Raw genomic sequence first — 26,539 nt, 5'->3', positions numbered from 1 at the left:
GAAGAGAGCCTTCCAAACGAGTGCATAGGTTTCAGAGAGAGTCACTGGGGCTTCTTAGATTTGGCTCAGAAATGGCCAAAATGAATCTTGGCTAGCTCTACAAAGAATCAGCCTACTGTACCTTCATACTGCACACCTTAATGCATCTTTTATCTGCTTTTTTCCCTAAGGTACCACAGATCTCCATTACTGCAGCTGTACTTAGTTTTCTGAGGAAGAATGGACAAACTATCTTGAAAATAAATTTACGCATTACTAGATGAGCAATAAAGTGTGTTGAATTGCTGTAGATTTCTAACGCTGTTAATTAGAATTTAACTTAATTTACTAGAAGTTAAATCAGTACATTGCACGCTGAATGAATCTAAAGGAATGATTAAATTAAATTAAGATTTCTGCTACTTTAATGTAGTAATGTAGAAAAACAGTCATTAAATAAAAAAACAGCAACTCTTTTGATGTGTGTATTACGACATATCCTTTTCCTGATTGACAGAACAGGATCACTACTCACCTTTCTACTTCCCCTACTACAAATTTAAGTCAATAAACACACATTCACATTTCACTCAAGTTCTGTTTGTGACTAACCTGAATCTTGTGTTAGTGTTATAAACTCACTGTTCATTAATGAACTTACAGCCCACTGTAAGATAACTCACATCACATACCAAGAGTAGATTTGATAATTCTTTTGACAGGAATTATGCCTTTGTATCTTGTTATAAGGTACTTCACTTATTTCTGGGCTTCAGCAAAATCAAGTATTGAAAACATCTGTACTACTCCAGAGTAATAGTGGAATCTAAAATATAGATGAAATCTAATTTATTAAAACTATCTGACTAGTATTTAGTGTTCAATTTGTTTTGTTTGAATACTTTACTACATCTAATCAAGTAGCCAATTTTTATGTGTATCCCATAGTCTTCTTCCCAAAGAAGACTGCAAGGGTTTGCAGGTTCTGTCTGAGGCTGTGATGAACACTTCCTTTCTCGCACTTCAACAGCTGTAAAGATCAGTAATTAACTGAAGACGGTGAGGCAAAACCCCCAAGAATTCTACAGTTATTTTTAATTTAATTTTTATACATATTTTATTTTAATTTAATTTTAATCTGCAACGTTATTTTTATTTAATTAAATTTAATTTTTTTTTTAATTTTTATTTTTTAAATCTCATTGACTATAGGAGCTTCCAAATATCAGAAACGGGGAAGGGAGAAGTGCAGCTGTAGCCTTAAAATAAAGTAACTCTAAAACGGTTCAGCAATGTGCTTCTCATTCTTTTTTCAATTAGATTTACTCAGTTTACAATTTATTGTATGCTTTCCTGGCTTAGAAATAAAAATGTATTCTCATCATCATCAAGTATATTCCACAGCTGGTTATTCCAACAGGTATACATGTCATTACAAATCAGACTCCATGCAATGGTGTTAGCATAATAGAGAACTTGATAATTCTGTAGATTTAGAGGTAAGAAAGGCCCACTGAATATACTGAATTTAAGAATGCCACTTTCCCCAGTAGGCAAGAGTACTCTGTGGAATATCTACAATACTAATAATTCATTAAGTTTTTATTAAAAGAACGCATGATAAAATATAAGAACAGACAAGATTATTGTAATTACCTTCATATTAGGAACATGAACAACATCCCCATACTGGTCTTTTGTTTGTACTGTAATAACAGTTGGCCAGCCACATCGAATGTCATCCTTATTTAAAATCAAAGATGTTTTTTGAGGATCAGCATATGAATCTGGCTGAAGCCATCTACAGCAAAGAGAAACACTTAATATTAAAATCTCTTCTAGCCCCAAAGAGAGATAAATTCATAGTCTATACAAACATGACCTTTGTCTAAGAAAGGATGCAGAAGGTCTGAACACTTCAGTGCTTTTCCCCAAAACAGTAATAGAAACAATATGGCCAAATCGCTTTACTTAATTAATATTTGACATAATTAGTAAAATCATATAGCTAGTTGTTTAGGATAAGAAACAGTGCAGTTTTTAAAATTTAACATCTAACTAAACTTTTTCTATTTTGAAACAAAATTTAAACATTAAAACTATGAAGTAAAGGGTTTATTCATGCAGCACAAAAATTGTTACCTTGCAAGTCGTCCTCCACTTGATCCTGGTACACAGGCAATGAAATCCTCCAGAAATGACTGCTCATTGCTTTGCACCTGCAGTGGAAGGTTTCCTTCAAGAGCTTCCAATATAGTAGGTGAGTGAGATAGTGCCAAGCCTTTACCAAGAATGCCAGAGTGAGATTTGCACACCTTTTTGGGGGGGAGAGGAGGAGACGGGAAGGAGAAAGGAAGGCAATAAAACAGCATTTTCATTATCTTATCCATACATGCTTTCCCATAATGCTATACTTTTCCGCAATACAATAATATTGGCAAAGACATTTAGTGGACTGGAAACCATTCCAGTAGGAGAAAAGTGGATAACCTTTGCCTTCATGAAGGTTAAAAAAAAAAAAAAAAAACACCTGTTCCTACGTCCTCTGGTATTGTCCATTCAGTCTAGGAAACATCAATAATTTGCGTCAAAAGAGATTAAATAAGCTTGAATTGAATTGAAGGAGGATTTCTGCAATAAATAATAAATTAACATGAACTTTGATGTTATGAGTATGAATTGTGACCAGAAGAAGAATGAAGAACTTCATTCTTCTGAACTGCGGCCAGTGAGAAAGTTCCAAAAGAAAATAAAAGGCTGGATATATAGATTACTGAAAGGTTGACCTCCTACGTAAGACATTTTTTGGTGAGACAAAGTAAAAGAAATCTCTTCTTTGCAAGAAGGAGAGGGAGGAGAAAGGTGGAGAGATGTATAAAATATTGAACAGACAGAACTAAAGCGAAAATGAATCAATTACTTGCACATACACTCTTAGTTCATTTTTTGAATTAGCACACAGTGGGCCCAAGAACAGTCTGCTGAAAAAATGTTCCATTCAAGGAACAGCTGATTCCTCCCAGGCACTTTCTGTTTAACTATCCTGACTTGTAAGAAGGTTGCAAAGCCTCTGCAGTGGTATCCTACTATAGACTAGCACATTTCTCCAGCAAGTACAGTAATAACTGAATCTCAAAATAGGTGTCTTGAATCTAATTAGAAGACGAAGAATGTGAAAACTGCTCTCATTGTTCATTGCCAGCCATGGACTATAAATAGGGAACTATTGACCAGCACCAACTGCCATAAGGAAAAAGAAATAAATCATCAATCCAGAACAACTGCAGTCATAGTATCTGGAACTTCATAAACATCGTCCTTCATCTGAAAATCTATTTTATTTCTGCAGTTTTGAAGACATGTGAAACATTAACTTTGGTAGCACCTAAAATGTGCTGTTAAAACAGAAAACCTAAGCCAGAAGGTCATGAAATATATTTAGCCATCTAATTTCCTATGAGATATTGATGCATTTTTTTTTTTCTGAGCCTGTTTATTATCAGAAAGACCTCATATAAATACTGAACTTCTGTAAGATTTTCTGAGATATAATTTAAATAGTTGCACATCAAGACTGGAATGCCCTGCTTTCACATGTCCATTATCCCTTTAAAAAGATACTCTTCATAAAAAGTGTATCTTTCAAGACAGCCTCTGTGAAATACATAAGTGAATTTAAATCAACTGGCAAATAATATTATATTCTATTTACAAAAGAGACTCTAGATCTAAAAGTCAATTGAAACTTCTTTCTGTATCATGCATTATCAACCAGGACTTGAAAAAAGATCCATTAATTGACCATGAAATAGTAAATAGGGTTACAGTACCGAAAGCATTCATTTTAAAGTCAATGACTAAAAATGTTCTGTATGTCCCCTGGGATGAAAATTCTACATCTCAGACAATATTTCATCTTGAATTTACTTTCCACAGAGACCTAACTTCTGTGTGCTATGAACAAATGAGCTTAAAAAACCTGTGGAAGGATACCTACAAATACGCTCATCTACCTTGTTTCCAAAAAAGAGGCAGTGACATCAGTTTAATAATTTTTGTTCAGCTAAGTAGGAAAAACTGTATTTTCACAACGATTAATTATTTTTGTCATGAATATAAGAATTTAAATGGCATGCTTTTGACAATTTAAGCAGCACTCCAATTTTAAAAGCTCATATTCCCCACAAGGAATTATGGGACAGCCAGAAATAGAAAGAGAGAAACAGAGATAAAAAACTAAAGCCACCAGTTTTGAAAATTTAGGGTAAAATTCTTAAATTATGCCTGTTAATAAATGCTACCAGTTCAATAAAATTTTAAATCAGTTTTATAGCAAACTAAATTCCCTCCTATTAAGAAGACCTTACAAGTGATTTTATTCTGTAGCTGTCAAAAGATTTTAACACAACTATGTAGTGAAATATGTTGCAGTAGAAAAGAAGCAACAGTATACCTGTAAAGCAGCCTCTTCAAGAATCTCAAGATCTTCTTCAAGTTCATTACCTGCTGTAAAAATGCAAAAACATATTTTTCATAAAATAATATTGACATTTATCTAGTTATTACAGAATATGAAATTCAACTCTGTTTAGTAAAGCCATTTATATTACTAAGTTTAAATTTGTAAGATGATGTGCAACACTATTTATCCAGCAGTTCAAAAGTTAATTCAATATTCCTTAATGAACAGTCAATATTTTCAAGTAACACAGAAAACATGCAATATTGTGTAGTTCAGTGCACAAGCAAATACACAATGTAATTTACATTAAAAAAAAAAAAATTGGTTCTTATCTTCTTATCTCCAGGAAAGTATGTATGGCAAATCTTTGGATGACAGCAAATACTTTCAGAGAAAGATTCTAGGAGGGGAAGATGATTTCCAGGAAGCAGAACTTATGAACTATGCGCAAGCTGCTCCCTTTAAGAACTCACCCTGACATCACTAACTGAAAATCTGTTAAACTCTACAAGTCTATGATTCCTTCTAAAACATAAATCTCAAATATATTCTACCATATGGTATTTGCTCCTCACAAATGCTGCTCAAAATTCTGATTCCACAGTGATCACAATTGCCAAACATAGTCTTTAACATAAAATAAATGTAAAACAGGTAGTTACCAAATTTCTACTCTCTCTCAAAAACGTCAGGCAATTCTACTAATAAGAAGAGAGGAAGAGAAATCTAAAGAATAAAGTGATAATGCATTTTTAAAAATTGACAGAAATAGAAGCGTATAAAAATTCTGGTCTCAGAAATAGCTGATACAGAGACAAAATAAGCAAATAAGTAACAAAGTCAAACACACCGATCAATTCCACATTGTTGTTCAAGTCAGATCACAAACACAGACCAGATCTCTCACTAGAACAAATATCTTAAAGTCTTGCAGAACTGACAAGGAGAAAATGTGACCTTTTCAAGGTGATAACTCAAATAATATTTGGGTGCACTCTCACAGACGAAGTTTTCCTATCGCATGAAGGAATCCAAAGTATCTTCCTCTAGAGCAAAAAAGGCTAATGCCTTCTTGATGTCCTTTCCAATCACTTTTTTTTCCTAGTGGCTCTAGAGGAACACTTGGACAAGTATTTGACTGTGTGTACACAGAATATACCCACCACAACAACTCCTAAAAAGCACAGAAAAGCTTTGCGAAGGACAACCTCCTTAAAATCAAAACACCAAGATGCGATCTGGCAAATAACGTTGAAGATGAAAGGATCTACAAGGATGCTAGTAACAACTAACAACTCTGATTTGAAGTCAACGCAGGCACTTTGGGTATTTTTCTTGATATCAAGTTTGCAGGTAAGTCTTTTTTCACCCTCATGATGCCCTCTGCACAACCTTCCTAGACATATCTCGTGAGAATTTTCATCCATTTGTTTACTTCTTCCTTTTCTTAAATTCTGCCTTGACATTTATCAAGTTTCTTATCGTCTTCTTCAAAATCTTTATGTTTTAAGAGCACTTATTTGGATCCAGAGGTCTAAAAATTATCTGGGAAATAGATCTGGATTTACTTCACCTAGCTTGGGGCAGCAAAACATGAGATAATGAGCCTTGATTTAGAGATTATAGGATATCTTAAGAGGAAATGAATCCAGCCAAAGCGGGCAGGAGATCTGCATGGATGAGCAAGGAACTCCTGGCAAAAATCAAACGGAAGAAGGAAGTGTACAGAATGTGGAAAAGGGGACAGGCCACTTGGGAGGAATACAGGGACGTTGTCAGAGCGTGCAGGGATGCGACAAGGAAGGCTAAGGCCCAGTTGGAATTACATCTGGCAAGGGATGTCAAGGACAACAAGAAGGGCTTCTACAAATACATCAATAGCAAAAGGAAGACTAGGGAAAACGTGGGCCCACTGCTGAATGGGGCGGGTGCCCTGGTGACGAAGGATACAGAGAAGGCAGAGTTATTGAATGCTGCCTTTGTTTCAGTCTTCACTGCTAAGGCCAGTCCTCAGGAATTCCAGACCTTGGAGACAAGAGAGGAAGGCTGGAGAAAGGAAGACTCTCCCTTGGTTGAGGAGGATCAGGTTAGAGATCTTTTGTCCAAACTTGACATCCATAAATGCACGGGCCCCGATGGGATGCACCCGCGAGTGCTGAGGGAGCTGGCGGATGTTATCGCTAGGCCACTCTCCATCATCTTTGAAAGGTCCTGGAGATCAGGAGAGGTGCCTGAGGACTGGAAGAAAGCCAGCGTCACCCCAGTCTTCAGAAAGGGTAAGGAGGAGGAGCCAGGGAACTACAGGCCTGTCAGCCTCACCTCCAGCCCTGGAAAGGGGATGCAACAGCTCCTCCTGGAGGTCCTCACTAAGCATCTGGAGGACAAGAAGGTGATCAGGAGTGGTCAGCATGGATTCACCAAAGGGAAGTCATGCTTGACCAATCTGATAGCCTTCTCTGATGGAATGACTGGCTGGGTAGAGGAGGGCAGAGCGGTGGATGCTGTCTGCGTGGACTGCAGCAAGGCTTTGGACACTGTCTCCCATCACATCCTCCGAGGTAAGCTCAGAAGTGTGGGCTAGACGAGCGGACAGGGAGGTGGCTTGAGAACTGGCTGGATGGCCGAGCTCAGAGGGTTGCGGTCAGTGGCGCAGAGTCTAGTGGGAGGCCTGTAGCTAGCGGTGTCCCCCAGGGGTCAGTCCTGGGTCCAGTCTTGTTCAATGTATTCATCAGTGACCTGGAGGAAGGGACAGAGTGCACCCTCAGCAAGTTTGCTGATGCTACAAAACAGGAAGGAGTGGCTGACACACCAGAAGGCTGTGCCGCCATTCAGAGGGACCTCGTCAAACTGGAGAGGAGAGCAGAGGGGAACCTCCTGAAGTCCAACAAAGGCAAGTGCAGGGTCCCCATGCACCAGGACAGGCTGGGGGTTGACCTGCTGGAAAGCAGCTCTGCCGAGAAGGACCTGGGAGTCCTCGTGGACAACAAGTTAAGCATGAGCCAGCAACGTGCCCTTGTGGCCAAGAAGGCCAAGGGTCTCCTGGACTGCATGAGCCAGAGTGTTGCCAGCAGGTCGAGGGAGGTAATCCTGCTCCTCTACTCAACCCTGGGGAGGCCTCACCTGGAGTGCTGGGTCCAGTTGTGGGCTCCCCAGGACAAGAGAGACATGGCACTCCTGGAGAGAGTCCAGCGGAGGGCTACCAAGATGATTAGAGGGCTGGAGCACCTCTCCTATGAAGAAAGACTGCAAGAGCTGGGCCTGTTCAGCCTGGAGAAGAGAAGATTGAGAGGCGATCTCATCAACGTGTACAAGTATCTGAAGGGGGGGTGTCAAGAGGATGAGGCCAGCCTCTTCTCCGTGGTGCCCAGCAACAGGACAAGAGGCAACGGGCACAAACTGAAACACAGGAAAGTCCATCTGAATGTGAGGAAAAACTTCTTTCCTGTGAGGGTGACAGGGCACTGAAACAGGTTGCCCAGAGAGGTTGTGGAGCCTCCTTCCCTGGAGATATTCAAAACCCGTCTGGACGTGATTCTGGGTAACGTGCTCTAGAGGACCCTGCTTGAGCAAGGAGGTTGGACTAGATGATCTCCAGAGGTCCCTTCCAACCTAAACGATTCTGTGATTCTGTGAAGGAAATATAGGTCCCTCCTTTGGATGATTGATGTCATTTTTTCTTAGATGTTCATTCGAGGATGAAGTGATCCATCCTCTGAAGATGTCTACATTAACCTCCAAAGAGACAGAAAGAAGGCGGCTGGCGTTACTAGCTTAAGACACAGATGCCTAACTTCTAAATATCAAAGTTGAGGCACTGTAAGTGAAGTGGTTTATTCCTTTCTGGAGTGAGCTTTTTTCTTAGGCTACTGCCTTTGGACTGTACAGATTTACAAACATACAAGAAACCAAGGTAAAATTGCAAAATTTTAAAATGAAGCATGTAAAAGTTTGAAAAGTCTAACGCAAAAGGCCTTCTTGACTGTATGCATTACAAGATAGTCTTGTAAAGGATTACATAGGTTTTCCCTTAAAGGAGACTCCATTCTGTGAATAAAATGATATTTTACTGCAGATAAGCAATGCGAGTGACATGTAATGCACAGTGCTCTTCAAGACACCATTTCACTTCCAGCAAAAGAAGAGAAATAATTTAGAATGCAGGATAAGTAGTCTGGTACTAACTTATTTAAACGCTGCTCTAGAAAACCAGATTTCTTCTCTTTCCCTGATTCTGTTTTGTGTGTGAGACATGAGGCAAAACACTTAAACTAAGTAAAACTACCTACAACTGAAAACAGGCTGAAAAAGACTGCACTGTGATTTCCATCACAACAGGCAAACACTACTACTCCTGTGTACAATTGATCAATTTTGTTGATTCATAGGGTCCAGTAGTCTTACAGAGAAACACTACGTGCTTACGTCTTTTTGTCATTGTGTTTGTAACACTATCAGCAATACTAACAGACTTCACTGAAGTGCTGGAGTAGGTGCTAGGTAAATGGTCAGATGCATCACTTATAATTACTTCTGTAATCAGAAAACCCTTTACAGTCAATGAACCTATCACTCCTCTGCTGCAGTTCACATACAACTTCTTTTACAAGGTTGCTGAGGCTGCATAAGTAACTGAGACATGTTTTTCATTTGAAATTCCCTCTTTCTGAAAGCAGAGAAGCAAATCTATGTACTACCTACTTTCCCTTCTTGTTTTAAATACACCTTTTCAAAATTAATTTAAAATAAAGCAAAATAAAACCTTCTTTCGATAGAAGAATGAAGCATTAGAAAACCTAGGAAATGAAAGGAAGTTAGAAGCATTTAAACTGCTGCTTCTTTTTTGCATAGAAAAAGGGAATAAGATAAGTGGACACTAGAGATATTAATGAAACTGAGGAATTAATGTGGCTATTGTTGGAAGGATAACAGAAGAGGGTCCTCCATTTACACTACAGAATTGCCTGTACTTTTGAGAGAGAAGTACAGATTTACAAGTGCAATTGAGGTGCCTACTTACAACATAAAGTAAGACAGTTGCACATTCAAATACACAAGAAAAATGTCATGTTAAAAAAATCGAAATTAAGTTTTGTGGCAGTAACTGCACCCTGATCAATGACTTCCTGCTCATTAACGTGCACCTTTCTCTTCCACATTCGTTGACAATATCTAAGCACTTGCTTGCACTCCTAAATTAAAACCTAATCACACTAACGTTTATTGGTAGAAATTCTATTATACAGAATTTGGCTGTATCATTAAAAAGTCATAATTCATTTTTCATATCCATTTATATTTGCTAAACTCTCACTTTTCCTTGTATCTTAAACTGCACTTGCGTTACTGTAAACTTGTGTTTGCTGCATCTGCTGTAAAAGTATGCATTATTTTGGTAACTGTAAGAAAAGCCAGCAGAAATATTTTAGGCTGTAATGTCTAGAGATACAACCACCACTTGCAATATTAAACATATAATTTTCCATTTTGCAATTCAATGCTGCAGGTATTTTTCATTCAAAAGGTGTGGAGCGCAGGGAGAAAAAGCAGTGAGAGAGAAATACAAATAAGATACCTGCACATTTGTGAAGAACCACCAGGAAACTGTAGGATATAGCTTGTACACTGATATACTTACTACCTGTGGATGGGGTGAGCTGGTTCAGATTTAAATGATCGGGTTTCTCTCCTTCCCATAGACGCAAAAAGGGAATAGTGTAAGTAGAAAACAATGCTATTTTATTATCTCTGTTGACTAATTACATTTTAAGAATCAATTTTACATGATCATCTCTAAGTCAAAGCATCATTAAGACTGAGGCATTATTCATTCAGCAAACTTGCATCAATGATGAAGTAACAAAAGGTGTTCTTTGAGAAGGACTTACCAATTGGAAGTGCTAGATCTTTCTTCATCAAAGCTGCTGCACACGATCCTCCTAAATTGGCCAATTCTTTCTCCAGCTGAATAATACCCTTCATATTTAAATAAATTTTAAAATAAAAATACTGTTTCAGAAAACATAACTGAATGGACAGGCTTCCCTAACACTGCTTTATCCTGAGAAATATTAATGCTCTATTCCAGTTTGAAGTGTTTCATTAATATTCTCCTTGCCTTACATTTATGCTGTCCTATGACATGGACTAGAGTACAAAAAATTTCCGAACAATTTCAACTAGGTAGGAGTATTATTAAGCAGATTACCAGGCTTCTGGTAGCCTACTATCAGAGGAAGATACTTTCTTTAGTCCATAGTATTAAAGAGAAAGGGAACTTTCTACTACAAAAACTACTGATATATATTAAGATTGCAAAGCAATACCTCTTCAAAGCTATACACATATACCATGCAAGCTCACTTTTCTGTACTGTTTAAAGGTAATGCTGTTTAAAACTTTGTTTTCCTCTTCCTCTCTAGCTAGAGAGACAAGGATGGGAAAAGGGTTCCACATTTTCTCCATTATAAATCCTAGAAGAAGTTTCTTCCCTCCACCTTTGTCCTGGAAAGAGATTTTTCTTCCCATTGATTGTGTCATTCTAGGGGAAGAGGAGAAGATTTCCCCCCCCCCCGACCCCCCCCCCCCATGCTTGCCACTGAAAACACATGACAGAGTCTCCCTCAGTATCTTTCGATGCTGTTCTCTGAAGAAAGGAACAGAGCTGCTTCTATTTCATTTGCTACAGGCCGCATGCACGCTTTTCAAGCACATGGAGGGAAGGAGGCTGGGTGCAGGGAATGGGGAGAGGGTAGTATTGCTAGGGAGGCTGTTGCTATTTTCTAGTCACAGAGAAATGTATTTCATGTTCCCTTCAGCTTGGACCAACTACATGCAAGCACAGCCTCTTTAACTTTGCTCATAAAACGGTGTTGTTGACAGTAATACCACTTTTAAGTTTTAAAGAAATCTGTGCAGGGTTCAGTACTTCCAAGAAAACTATGATAGATTCCTCCCACAGAGGAGAAATAAAAAATGGAAGAGATGGAAAATATTCATCTGATGGATTTTCTAGGCAGACCTTCAGAAATTGGCAATATAACGTAAGGTCAAAACTCTTTTTGTGGAAAGAGCTTCAAATCCGTAACCCTAGATTTGCCTTGTATTCTCCAAGATTCCCAAGCAGATTAAATTATTCCAAAATGCATTTTAGATCCAGCCCTCAATAAAATACATCTTTAGGACTCAGACTGCAAGTTCTGAAATAGTAACTAAAATATGTGAAATGTGGGCCAACACACCTGCTGTGTGCTCACCCATAACTCAATACTGATGGCATCACTAAGGTAACTGAACTCTTTATGCAGAAGAAAAGGTGGCGGTTTTTGCATGTATTTTGTAGTTTTCATAATGACCACGCAGAAAACCTCCCTTTTCACTTATGAAAGCGCAAATCTTAGCCAAATTTTGCAAAAAAATGACATTTACACAAAGTTTAATAGTTCAACTATACCTATATATTGATTTCTTGATGCACTTGCTCACATTCAGCAGCATCTTTCAGTTTTTCCAGACACTTCTGTAACAATGCCTGCCACTTTAGATACTACAGTTAGGTAAGGGTAGCAGAAGCTTGCCCTTTAAAAGTAGAAAATCAGATGGGCAGAAACGAAGCACACTGACCTGAACTGGGTCTTTCTGATACTTTGTTCTTCTAAGCTAGAGCAAACAGAGCAGTCACCAGAACATATATGCCTTTTCTACCAGTGATAAAACTTCAGAAAACTGTCATCACAAAGCTCTCAAAAGAACGTGAAACTTGTGCAGTATGTTCAAACACTTAATTTAAGGTCCTTTAAAGCTAAGCTGATACTCCAAAAATGGAGTATTGTAACTCTCCTTAAAAGGAAAACACTTAGGCCGTACCTGTAGGTAACACAGAAACTTTAAGGGGAACAAAGACCTTGTCCTAATCATGATTGAGAAGAACAGATATTCCTGTTATGTGACTTTTGTGGGGGCTTTACTTCTGAGATGCAAGGTAACTTAAGCAATATAACACTTCCTTTTCCATTTGCAGAATTTCTTTGCTGTCTAACTGCTGTATCACTCTGAGTCTGGAATCTCTCAGTAAAAATGGCACTCATTAGCACTAAAAGATGAATATTGCTACTTCAGGTGGAGAACCCTCCGTTGTAGCTGAGAAAATAGTGTAATGAGAGACAAAGCAGGTGGTGACCTGATCCTGCACAGGAACGCGGTTCTTGCCGGTAACATGTATCTGCTTAAGCAGCTAATGACTGTACCTGTCAAAAGTAATACAGCATTCACCAACTATTATGCAATATTAGACTAATTAGATTATCTGTAAATTTGATTTGCTGCAAGCCAATGAGACAATCATAGCTAATAATCTTATGAAATATCTTCTGATCCATAGCAGACACGTTATGAAATTTCAAAGAATCTCATGAAAACTTGAGAATGTGACCTAGCTTGAGCAAATTTCATGAATAAGATGAGATAAATCTGTGACAGTTGCAGTATAAACAAGAAGCAAAACTTGTGACGATCATGAGGCTACGGACCTAAACACTCCTAAGACAAGGAACAGTCTATTGTTTTTAGGTTGTAACAAAGCATGTTAGGTATTTTGTCTTAAAATAGCTAAGATAAAATATTCTCTCAAGTACATGAAGAAATTTTATTTTCCCTTTGCAACAAAGAAACTGCAGTGGAAACAATTCATGTCCTTAAAGCAGGATCAGGTCACCACTATGCAAAAACTCAGATAGCCTAAATGAGCACAGCTTTTCCAGGGAGTCCCAGAACTCTGGTATAAGCCAATAAGGGAAAAATGATGCAAGTCTGTCATCACATAAGTAGCAGAGACAGTAAAATGTGAATCACTGTGTATCTGAAAGCACCAATCCTTTGGATTTAGTAAAGAAGACTAAGTCAGAATTTTAGGAAATATCATATCCCATTGACTTAATAGATGATAAAACCATAACACTATATTGATCTGTAGACAGTCACATTTATACATATATATATATATATATATATATATATATATATATATATATATATATATATATAAAAGAAGCAAATATACATTCACATTTAAATATTCCAAACAAATACTTTCTGTAAAATAAACGTTTAAAAGTTGCATGAATATCAGGTAAAAATATTTTGCTAATGTTTTTTAGTTAGAAGTGGAAACAAAATTATGTCTACAAAAAAAGCTGGCCTTAGAGAAGGGAATGAAATGGGTGCCATTATAGCCATTTCACTTTCTCCTTACCTCATCAGATCCTGGACTAAATTCATATCCAATCGCGTAACATTTGAAACCGTAAAAACATGCCTTTTCATCTTTCACATAGTCTGATGCAGTCTCCAAGGAAAAAAGTGCTTCGTTTCCTTACAGGAAGCAAAAGAATCCATAAAATAAATTGATAAGAACTTTTACTATTCCTCCTATTTTGTTTGTTTCTGCTATATAAACATAAATGAAACCTAGGCTTCACATATAACAGGTAGAAGATAATCTTTAGAAATACACAAATCAACATTTCAAAAAAGAAACCTAGGATCAATGTGCTTCACTGATGTGCAACTAATGGCTCATTATAAACTCTTGCCAGCTTGGACAGAGACTCTTTTTCACCTTTGTTTTCAATGGTGACTCAAAATTCCTGCAATCAAATTTTTCATTTGCAGAAAAATCAGACTTGTCATTTTTTTCATTTTTCATTATTTTCATAATTCCCATTTTTACTAGTCTTTTCATTACTTTCATAATTTACATTACTAGAAATTATTGAAGTATATATTTATTACCTGGCAATACTAATACCATAGTGGGCCATCCTGATGATCCAGAGAATTTTTTCAGTTCTATCCATGAATTAAGATTTTCATGAACAGAAGTGTGCTTTGGTCCAAATCCCAGACTCTGCGCAATTCTGACAGGAATTAGTAAACGAAGAACATCCTCTGATTGAGCAGTGCCACACTGAGTGTCAAACTCTATTGTTATCCACCTGACACATTCAGGAAAAGTCACCTAAAACAAAGCAGTAGCCCAAAAAGACAGTTATGTTTAAGTGGATATTTATACATTTAAATACACTTTTTTCGTCTTTGCTTTTTAATATTTCAAGTTATGAAAGCGATTCAATTTTTCAGTTTTATATAGTTGCTTTGATAAGTTTTTAATTAACATTAACCAAATTTTCAAGATTTATTCTTTAAAATCCAAATATATCTGAAATGCTTTAACCTTACCTAAACTACAGTCACGTATTTTAATCTATGCTCAGATTAATTCTTTGAGTTTATGATTCCAATTGTGATTGTTTTTATTTTTAAATACTGGAACATTAAACTAAACAACCACAGAATACTATTAACATTTAACTCTCAAATACCTCATTCTATACAAACTTCAAAGTCAGACTCAAAGACTGCTTTGTGCAACCCTAGAAAAGTACAAAGCAGCTCAAGTGCGCTCATGAACCTGGCCTGCAGTAGGATAGCATGTAGCTGCAGAATTTCAAAAGCAGAAACAGCTGAGACTAACATTTCACATAGGCTCTGCAAGCTTTTGCAACGACAATAAGCATCATCACTCCAGGAAGCTCCGATGATAACTACATTTTCTGCAGCAGATGTCTTTCTCTCTCAGCTCAAGTGGAATAACAATTAATGATTGCCACCTCTTACTTGATTCCAGATTTGCAACCTTTGTATTTACAGTTTTGGTATCAATATCACTAAAGAACTCACTCGGGATTTATCTCAGGCATGTAGTTTACACCTGAGCCCTTAACTCAGGTAGACAAAACCAGCCTTTCTTCACTGACCTTCAGGAAAATAAAATTTTATTTTAATAGAGTCAATCAATCCCATACGAAGTGACTTAACGGTAGTTAAAGAGGACTTCAGAGTCTTGTGCAATCCCAAACCACGGTCCAAGCTACAGTAATTCATGAAGAATTTAAATAGGCAGATCCAACAACAGAATGCTACACTACGCTACACTATGCTACAATGCATAGTATTTTGACTGAAATTGATGTTAGGTATTTTTACAAAACATCATTTTAGCGTTAGGTAAGAAAGCTTGCGATATGATCAGATAATGTCTATATAACGGCATCAAACTTCTAAATCCAGCAACAGGAACTCAGAAAGAGCTTACATGCAAAAAATCAAAACTACAGTACTTGTCTATCTAGCTTTCAGACGCCAATGTATATACTCTTCACTTATTTTGTTTCATACCAAGAAATAGTTTATGTTTTTAAAAATTAAATCTTAAGTAAGTTTGAGACGAGTGCACGAATCGTCTACATCTTTAATGAAGAAATTACTAGTAAAGAATTGTAAGTGTTAAGAATGGTATACAAAATACTGATCTAGATTAAAAATTTGACAATATACCGCTTACCAACATGTGCTTTATTACGGGTTTGCAACTTATAATTTCAAGCCTCATATATACACACATACAATGAGAGAGAAATGCATGCAAAATCTGTACAGTTAGAGCAAAGAATCTGTGCATGACAGAGCAGTAAAATCTAACACCGAGCAAATTTAGGTGCTTAAATTAGATACTGACTTTAGGGGGCTGAACCTACAGGTTTGTTCTATACTTATTGGAGAAACAGAGGTTTCTGCAGAGAGCAATGCAGTAATAATATAGGAAACCCAGTCTCCTAAATTAGATAATATCGTATCACCCATGCAACAATTTTTCAGATAGTCCTTTTTCACAAAACAAAAAACACATGTCCAAAGAATTTAAGAAACGGCATGCAAACTTAGATATGCCGCTTACCTTATAGTGTGTAACACAGGCTGGTTTATAGGGATGTTCACTCTCTACGACAGCATAGTGGTTAGAGGTAGTACAAGCCGAAAGCCCTTGTTCTGGCTGGTTTCCTGTGGTGCTGTCTGTAGACTGATTTGGGTTAAAAGCTGGAGGGGCATACTTCTGATTCAAAATTGCCACAGAAGGAAGTAGCTGTTGTACTAGGCCAAAGACTTCAACAGCAACCTGTATCATGACACAATATACAATAAAGTATTACTTAAGACTGGGTAAAAACAATACTCAGAAACCTACATCTGTCTACAGTGCTCGTTTTGGATATTCTCAGAATATCACTATCAGGCAATTCACTCAGCCATATTTTCCAATTCTGCATCTACTCAATCCTTTCAGAAAAGGCACCACGACATTCATCTCAGCCAAATACCCATCTTAGAGACTTAACAAAAAATGAAACAAGAATCTGAGTTTGCAACTGTGAAATATGTACATTAAAACACCATCTAAACAGACTGAAAAGCCGTTAACATTAACAATAGCTATGAAAGACAAATACCGTATTTAAGGCATATAATCAGTGGTTATCCAGTTATACTGTTTTATAAAAATATTGTTATTTTTCAAACATTCAACTTTCTGAATGCATGCAGTGTCTCTGCACTGTACAAAGTATCTATACTGCAGAGAGATATACTGTAATTTTTACCACATTCTCAAAGGAGAGGAGCACTTACCAAGCAAAACACTTGGCTGCAGAACTAAATTTCATCATGGGAACAAGGTAACTAACACTTGAAATTGTTTTTAATGGAATGAATCCACTAGATTTTAAGTGGTCAGTCCTCCTTCCTCCTCCCTTCAAGAGAAGCTATAGTTCAGAGAGTTTATAGTTATAGAAGAGAGTTTATAGTTCATGAAAAAGCAAGGGAAGACAATAATGTCTATCAGCTAAGGATTAGGAACGTTTGTAATCTATTCACAGATTGAAGACCGTGACTTAAAAGTGTTAAGGATTCCTACGCTATAATGTGTATTAATTTGACTGAAATTGATGTTAGGTTTTTTTTTTTACAAAGCATCATTTTAGAGATGCTCCAAAGACTGTTCCAGGTCAGGCATAGGTTTAAGTGTGCTCTGCCAGTGGAAAGTGAAGGCGTTTTTATTTATATTTTGACATCTTCCCATCTCTAAGTTTAAAAGATATAATTCTCATTTAAAGAGCAGCTATCACTGCTTTGGATGTTCATTATATGAACAGAAACTACATAAAATAAAGGACTTCTTACCCCCCTGATAATCAGCAATAAATAACTAATAAATCCAGACCCCTCTAACTTTTTTGGTTCTTCTTGTTGTCAAAGCCAGTCTTGTTCCCCTCTGCTTCCTTAAGGTGTCTTTTTCATAATGTCTTCAACGTAAGTGAAGAAAAAAAAAACCATCACGACTTTACATGTTTTCAAAATTCTTGACTCTTGGAAAATTCATACTGTGTCCAGTGGTCAAATATAAATCACAAATTCATAAAAGCTTAAAAACATTCACATTTTCATGGTTTCAGACTAAACCTTTTCCTCCTAAAACATTCGTAAATTTCTTCAGTAACTTCTATTGAAGAGCATACCTTGGGAATAGCTGCCGCTACTGGTCCTATGTAGGCTATTATGAGGGGAAGCAGCATTGAAAACAGACTGGAAGAGCTGAGCAGTTCTGGAATGTCTTCAGCTAAACGAAGATAATTATAACACAAGTATTATAATAATCCTTATAATAAAGGTATCACGGTTCAGAATAAAACTTATTTTTCTAGTACGCTTTTTATGAGTTACACTTGTAGTTTTAACTTTAAATTACTTTCCTGGTATAGGCATTGTGCTTCAAAATCAAACTATAAACCTGCAAAGTACACCCGAGACAGATAAACATGGAATTATATATAACACTACGGTAAAAAGTTTTGCCTCTTAGAGCATAATTTTATTGTATTCTTCTCCATTTCTGTGATACTGTGTTCATACCTTCTACAGTATGAACCCATACCCCTCTCAAATCAGTTCCTACAGCACTATCCAATACTCTAGACTCCTCTAATTTTAACTCGGATGACTGAAGATGGTAGCTTAAAACTGAAAGACATTCAGTTTTAAGGCTGATGTCTAAATTTTTCAAAACTAAATGTTTAAGTGCCTATAAATGCATTACCTTTTCCAGTTTTCCTAATCACCACCACTGTACAAAATATTCAATAAAATTTGGAATTGACCCATCAGCACATCTTCTGGCTTACAGAATCTTACCAGCTTTAATATGATGCTCGCAGGGCAGGTTTAGACGAGATATCTGCCTGTGATATCTCAAGTGCAACTCAATGATTTAGGATGTTGTTCACAGTTTGACAACTACAGCTATGATAGGTTAGAAAAATATAATTCGGAAGGCAGAACAGTTATTGCAACTGTTAAAACACTGATATCCTACTTTTACCGCCTGCTATCAAAGAAAGAAACTAAGTTTGAATTTTGAAAAGTCTTACCATCTACAGCAAGAGCCCTGTGCAACAGGTCTTTGGCTGCTCGTACAACAGCGCTCACAACAGAAAGCGCTCTGCTACAATTTTTATCTTCTTCATTAGCTTTACTCAAAAGCTGTGATTGCAGATCTCCATCATACTCACTCCTGGATGGTGGATGAAGTTAAAGTAAGTTCACAAAGTACCAAATTAACTTAAAAAACAAGACTGATTGATTTTCAGCACAGAAAACAATTAATTTATGATAAAACAGCAAAGGGAACAATTAAAGCAACCACAGAGGATATCTCTGAGGCAATGCCTCAGCGTCAGCCCTTTGCGATCATTTTATTTTATTTTTTGAAAGAAAATATGCAAAACATATTTCCGAAATATTTATTTTGGCTAGATGCCTTTCAAATCTGCAGAAGTGCATTGTTATGTTCTTCTAAAACCAACCACCCATCTGAATAAAAATATTAAATGCATCACAGAAACCAGTAAAACTCGTTCAATGGTTATTTCTGCAGTTACACAACCGGGAAGTGCATTTCCCCTCCTCATTCAAAAGATTAATTTTGCTTTAGAAATACAACGTTGGGCTTAACTTTAACAAATAGTTTCCCCTTTGAAATCCTTTCCATAGGTCAAATTAAGTTCTCCTAATCAACATATGGAGACTATATACAAAACTATTCAACTGAGGTATATAAGAGGTATTTTTGACTGGTATTTTCAAAACACTCCGTCAGTAGTTTTTAACAAATTCAAGCCCTCAATATGACAGTGATTTGGCTTTGGCATGGACAACTGAAGTCATTCAGTCAACAGATGAAGTAAATTTCCAGCACTTATCTGGATTTCTTACATTTGTCCAGAAACTTCTAATCCTCCAAAAGAGCATTCTGGAACTCTAAGATTCCTGGACTAGCACCTCAGAGCACTCAAGAACTTTACTTGGAGCAGTTCAGCATGCAATCAAATGAAATGTACAGCAAAGATACTTCTCCTTCTCTGTCTATGAATGAAATTAACCATTCTTACAAATCCTTCGATATCTAGGGATTTCTTTCCCTAATATTAAAGTAATCCTCTTTGGAAAGAGGATTTGATTGCTGCCTGTCTCATTTTAGAACTTCTTCACTCAAAGAAAAGTTTCTTGAATTCGGATATGAGGTAAGAGAGCCACAACAGCATTCAAACAGAATGCAGAATCTCAAGCCAAATTTGTGCTGAAACAGTAAGTATTGGCGGTAGGTACACAGCTCCTTTTGAAGAAACCTAGTAATTACGGTTCCCAGAGGAAAAGGCTATGAAACCTGTCAGTTCATCTAGCTGCAATACAGCCCTAATCTTTGTTATCCTAAGTAACAGAGATTACAAATAGTTCTTTCGAATGGCTTGAATGATGGTTTAGCAAGATCATTTAGGACCAAAGCCCATTCCAACAGCCAATGAAAACAAATATGGTTTTCTAGAATATATCTAATAAATCCAGAAACTGCCCTTGATCGTAACCTGAGCCGCAACTATGGCTACTTAGATTTTGAGAAGAGACGAAACATGTCTGAGGCGCTATGCCACTGTGAAAGAAAACTGAGAGAAAGTTTAGAAGAAGTTGACAAGCTGCAGTCACCCTTGGGTACAAATCTTCCAATTGCCGTGCAAGGTGAGAAGCACTTTCTAAAACATCATTTAACAGACTGTCCTGCAGTTTCTAAGGCATCTTAATTTTTCTTTTCTCTATAACAAACACTGACATTTCAATAGAAGTAACTGATGGGACAGTCTGTGCAAAAAATTTTTCTGTCATTGTGTGCTAGAATTGCAGCTTTTTTGCCAGGTTCAAGCCTTTTTAATTTAAATTTATTAGTCACTGAGACTGGGCTCAGCAGTACAGTTCTAACAAATCAATTCAATGCATTTCTCTCCTAATCAGAAGCATGTTAACACACTTCTTTTGGCATGGCCTTTCTTGGTATTTGTATAAGCAATAACTGTCGCATCAACTCTGTATTTGAATATCCTTTAAATAAAAGGAAGCGTGAATTTTACAAACTCTGTTTCTGTATCAACTGACTGAACACCTACTGTTGACTACTGACAAGCTGAATCATTGTCTCAGTCGAAGTACAGCAAATCTAATGTTTTAAAAACAGTTTCAAACTATCCTCTATCTTCCAATATACTATTGCTACAATTTTGCTGGCAACTTTATTTCTTCCTATTTCAGCTCCTTCAAAGCTTCGTTAAAAGCAACACCTTTTGCGGTGGCTGTTAGACCAAAATACATCATTTTGTTGTAGCACTACTTATTTTACACTCTTCATCTTTTGTTATTATTTTAATATGACAACATAAATCTGGAGTAGATACATTTCCCACAAAACTAGGAATCAAAATAAATTATTATTCCATGCTTTTATTCCTTGGATCTACTGATGATGATCTATTTACCACAGAAACTGATATTTGCTTAAAGATATGTCGCATTTCTTTGCTGTACAGATAATGGTAGTAATTAATATATTCAGATGTTACCACATTTTGAAAATCAGGTCTTCACGCATCTGAAGGCAGGCACCTCTAAAACGAAATAATATTTGCCAAATCAAAAAAAGAGACTCTAAACAAGACTGAAAGAAGCAGAGGACAACTGAACGCCCCCAAAATTGTCTTCACTAGATAACCTATGACTGAAACTACACTGGAACAAGGCGATACTGCTGTTAAAGAATTGCTCTCCTTACACATACTCCAGACATATTTATTTCGGTTACTTCTCAAAAATAGACGTGGTACAAAATTACAGTGGTTTTATTCACTCTTCTTGGAAATGGATCACAACAACACACAAACCTGTAATAAAGAATCTGTGGAATTTGTCCTCGTGTTTGATTTGTGCCATTACTGCTCAGACTACATGTACTAAACGTAAATGTTACACCATCTGGACACTGAACTGTAGTCATTCCTCCATCTCCATTGGCAGTTCGGCTTCCGTAATTCCTCAATCTAACTGCATATTTCACATTTTCCTTAAAAGGAAAAGCCAAAAATAATATATAGTGTAAAACAAATACACAAGTTAGGCTTCACAATGTTATGAAATTAATTATTATGTTACATGAATACGGGAAAGTGGGAAAAATGCTTTAAAGCACTCAAAAAATGAAATTAACTGAAAAAGGTCTGGTATTTTTAAAAAGTTAAAGTTATTGCTTAAAGCTGCTTCCAAGCTATGGAGCATGATTTATGTAAAATATTATTTATTACCTGAAAAGTGACCAGATACCTCCCAAAACTATCTATCACATGGCACATTAAAATTTTACGTATTTGAGAATACTAAGCAAGTTACAATAGATTTGGTTATTATAAAAATTAAGATTCAATTTCTTTTTCCTGACAGGATTTCCACTTTTCAGTTACCGGGTGACACTAAAAATTTATAAAGCAAACATTTTAAGATTCATTTTTAAAATGTGTACACAGAAAACAATTCATCTGTAACATTCTAAATTTTGGTATCTTCAGAAGTCACATGAAACCTACGGCCACATGCACTTCCCTTATTTACCTTTAGTGGCACAACTTTGTCAAGTCTGATTTCAGCTATGTCACTGGCAGAATCATCTGTGGTGTAAGTTCCTTTAACTAACTCTAAAGATGTCCATCTATGAGAATGAGTTGAATCTCCAGTGTGATCACTCTGATTCAAAGAAATAAAGGCATTTTAATAGGTTTATAATGCAAATAGGCGACACGTTCATGCAGCTCTGTTACACTGCAACAAGTTACATTTTCTTGCATAAACTGGGATACATAGCATTACAAGTAAAAAAAAAAAAAACTGAAAAACCTGTTCAGATTCAACAGCTAGGCCTTTCTGTTAAAAAGGAAATTCTTGAACAGAGAGGGGGATTTCCCATAGCAACACACGCTTGCCCTTTGGAACAGGTCAAAAAAGTCATTTGAAGTGAGCAACTGTGTGTAGCAGAACAGAGGTGTCTTCATCACACATTACACTTAAACGGCATGTGAAACACCTGTAGCTATAGCCTAACCGCTAATAGGCTGGTAGGCTATCCCTTTCCCCAACTTTTGAATTTAAATGTTTTAAATTTGTCTGCTTTATTTCTTATTCTTTACTTCTTATTTTCCTTAATGGTATGCAGAGATAACTGGTGCTAATTTATGCTTAGCTTCAGGATCCAAAAAGCCCACTATAGGTAAAACATTATTTGTAATGAAGTAAGATTTAAAGGCCTTAACAAAGATAGTGAATCCACTGGACAAGGTATGTAGCTTGCAATACCACAAAAAAACACCCCCAAAATCAAATCTAAAAAACCCTGGTGTACTGTTAGTCTAGCCTGTATAACAATACATATTATATTGTAAAATATATTACCAAAAGCTCTGAGGTTACTTCTGTTCAAATTTTTTTTGAATTCAGATTCAGCACTTACATCATCAACTAATACTTCCAGCTCATACTCATGAATTCCTCCTCCACCATAAACAGAAAATCCTACTACAACTACACCGGGTTTGTCTACAGAGAAACATATTGCATCAGGGGATCCATTCCCAGTATTCCAGCTTCTTCCCTGACTTGTTTTAGTGAATCGATTTGGTGTGGATTTGACAGAATGGAGAGAGTTCAGTCCATCCACCTGTAGAAAGTTAAATACAAGCAACAAAAATAATTAACTGTTAAACATTAGGTAGCTTTAATGAAGCTAAGTTAAGTTAATTAAATTGCTAGATTTTTAACATGGTAAATTTAAAAAATTGACTCTTAAAATATAAAAGATGCCACTCTTGGGACTTCTTTCCAACTTCAGCTAAAAAGAAATATAATTTCATACAATTCCTAAACATTCAAATATTTATTTCATAGGATGAAATCAGCACGACTGATAGCTTAACCATGCTTCCGAAAGAGTTAGATACGTCGGCCCTACGTAAAGCCAAGATCAGGAGAGAAAAAATACATTAGAAAAACATCTTTAACTCAGAGATTATCACAAGCTGGGTTCTTTCTGTCAAAAAATCTGCAGACAGTACAAACACAGTGATGTGCCTTTAATAAAATTAACATATATTCCTATCATTCAAAGACATCCCTCATAAAAGGGAAATTCTTAAAATTTAGAGTTTCATAATCACACACAGAAGTTGAACTCAACACAACTCTCAACTTTCTAATAAAAAGCAGATAAAAAAGAAAAAGTCTAATGAAGTCTCATGAATTATGTGTTTAAGTTTACATATACGTATATACAAAGCACGTATCCATGCACATTTATATGTATGTATGTTTACACATAAAGGGGGGGAGCCACACAACGCATAAACAAAATGCATTATCAATTCTGACTCATATTAAAAAAAGGACCGGATTAGAGCATATAAGGCACCCATTATGCCATCACAGGCACAGAGATGCTCAGGAACGTGGCGTTGCCTCCAGTGAGCACTGAAAGAACATATTTCAAGTGTATGCATGCTTAGACTTACATGTAAAATAAAAAAACAATGAAAAAAGAACTACTGTCATATTGGAAACAATTTACAATATCCTTCAGCCATAATGAAGTAGCTAATTTTAGCAGTGTTTCCCTAATACAACGATCACTTGCTGTTAGAACTATGCCAGATATCTGAAAGTTACTGAGAACAGAAACAGCATTTGCGAAAGATTTGCATAACCTGTATAACTGTAGTCACAGCACATACCACATTAATAATACACATGCCCTAAAAGATTTCTATTAAGAATGATTTTACAAAAACTTTACCTCAGATCCTAATGCAGATGCTGTAAGCTCACTCACAATACTAGCAAGTAACCCACAGGTATTAGAAACTAGATGTGAAGAGAAAAGTTCATTTTCTCGTCTAAGGCTGTTCCGTACTGGTAAAACAACAATGACCAACATCTTTTCCAGCACTTCCCGAAAGCTCGTCATCCCTGAAACATTTTCTTCACTCTGTAACATGATAATAAAAATGAAAAATAAAGACAACTTGCTTTTCATCTATTATAAACATTAGGTAATTGAAGAATCAAGAAAACATGAGGCGACAATAGGCAACAGAAGACAATAACAACTTTAAAATATACTTCTGCTAATTTAGAATTCAAAAATATTTAAGACTAATTTTTGTTCAAACATTCTCTACACGAAATAATTGGAAATTTTCAGACTAAAAGATAAAAGTTTGATAAAATTTCAAGCTTCTGAAACAAGCCCTTTAGAAAGTAAACATTTGGGCAAATTCAGCTACAGACTTACAATGCTAAAAACGTAATTTACATAACTCTTTATATTTTGTTGCAAAATAAAACACATCATCATATTTTTAGAATGTTACCCTAACCTGACTAAGTTTTTCCATGTGTGCAACCAAAAGAGGAAAACGGTGGGCCAGAGCAGAGTCGTTCTCAGTGCTGACTTGTTTGACCATTGATCGCAGCAGCGCCTCTCCATCATAAGCAATCGGAAAGATAGAGGTCAGTTTTACCGAAGTATGGCAGAGAGCTGACATAACAGCAGCAAGAAGTCGGCTGCTGGAGGTCTTGAAGTTTGCTTCCTGGATGTCCTAAGAACATAAAAATAAATAAGTAGAAGGGCAATGCCACATTCATCAAAACCCATCCAAGAAATTACATTACAAATGGGTAGCAGCAGTCTGAAAGTTGGTTATGTTTTAAAATGTTATCACTTTTTGTATATTTCAGTTCAGATATTAATGGCATCCTCCACTTTAACACCTGAATAACTTAAAATATTCAATATCTGAATTTTCACAGAACTCTAGGATGCAACAGAGAAGCTATCGTTCCGTTTAAGTCTTGTGTTCACAGCCGAACCAAGAACTGAATCCTGAACACTAAGGCAGCTATCCTCTTCTGTTTTTCTTCCAACTTTCAGCCTATTTCAGAACAACAGACACAGAGCTAAAAAAATAAAAATCTTACTGTAATTCTTGTAGCATTGTGAATGACGGAAAAACAACTTTTGAAAGGAACTGTCCAGTTTTATAGTAGTCATAAAATAATTTAAATAAGCAATTTCATACAAAGAAATTGTCCTGTGAATTTTACTTTATTTATCTCATGATAAAACTTGGAGCTTCCATTTAAATCTTTCAAATTAGAGCACTTAAAATAATGAACCCATGTAAAATTACTTTTGGAATTATGACACTTTGAAGGCAAAACAATACCATAATTAATCAAACAATTTAATTAGAATAATACATTATAGGATTGATTCTTCCTTGAATTTTAATATGCTAAATGGACTTTCAAGCAGTGGAGCAAACTGCTTAAATCTCATTGCAATCAATGCAAGCAAGCAACTACACTGCTTAGATATCAGATGCTCATTCACAACAAGCAAGATGCTTAGAAGAAAAAAGGTCATTATAGGAGAGTATTGCCAGCTTTTCTGGATCAGAGCACTGTTGGGACATTTAATGTTGAGGAATCACTCAGCTATTAGTGATGAGTATCAAAAATATCACAACCATGTCCTGAAGCATGGTGCAGCAACAACAGTCACATGTAAGACATGGACTACACACTGAAGACGCATACACTGGAACTTGGAAGTAGCATCACAAATTTTTTTCACTGCCCCAGAGAAAGAATCTTTCCTCTAAGGGAAACAGAAGCTCCTAGTTCTTGCTGAACTTGAACACACTTCTTTTTTTACAATGCTAAAAAAAACACAGCAGAATTCAAGTTGCAAAACAGGATAAACATAAAAACAAGTATTAAAGAATATAAATA

At 36.3% G+C, this 26,539-nt stretch overlaps 1 protein-coding gene across 27 annotated transcripts in view; it reads right to left on the bottom strand.

The window, feature by feature from the left end:
- The window catches only part of MYCBP2 (MYC binding protein 2), a 222,431-nt gene that overhangs the window by 92,812 nt on the left and 103,080 nt on the right, over window positions 1–26,539 (bottom strand). For all 27 annotated transcript variants that reach the window (XM_068929451.1, XM_068929456.1, XM_068929463.1 and 24 more), the window contains 14 exons: window positions 25,123–25,344; window positions 24,540–24,731; window positions 23,205–23,411; window positions 22,313–22,444; window positions 21,592–21,770; window positions 18,757–18,899; window positions 17,848–17,948; window positions 16,233–16,451; window positions 14,228–14,453; window positions 13,689–13,807; window positions 10,327–10,414; window positions 4,433–4,485; window positions 2,122–2,294; window positions 1,636–1,780 (listed from right to left, as the gene is read on the bottom strand). In XM_068929451.1, the coding sequence (XP_068785552.1) occupies window positions 1,636–1,780; window positions 2,122–2,294; window positions 4,433–4,485; window positions 10,327–10,414; window positions 13,689–13,807; window positions 14,228–14,453; window positions 16,233–16,451; window positions 17,848–17,948; window positions 18,757–18,899; window positions 21,592–21,770; window positions 22,313–22,444; window positions 23,205–23,411; window positions 24,540–24,731; window positions 25,123–25,344 (2,199 nt within the window). The remainder of the gene's footprint in view (window positions 1–1,635; window positions 1,781–2,121; window positions 2,295–4,432; window positions 4,486–10,326; window positions 10,415–13,688; window positions 13,808–14,227; window positions 14,454–16,232; window positions 16,452–17,847; window positions 17,949–18,756; window positions 18,900–21,591; window positions 21,771–22,312; window positions 22,445–23,204; window positions 23,412–24,539; window positions 24,732–25,122; window positions 25,345–26,539) is intronic.

Source organism: Struthio camelus, chromosome 1, assembly GCF_040807025.1.
Source record: "Struthio camelus isolate bStrCam1 chromosome 1, bStrCam1.hap1, whole genome shotgun sequence".
NCBI classification, from domain to species: domain Eukaryota; kingdom Metazoa; phylum Chordata; class Aves; order Struthioniformes; family Struthionidae; genus Struthio; species Struthio camelus.
Note: the sequence above shows the minus strand (reverse complement) of the source record. Positions and strands in the feature narration are given on the sequence as shown.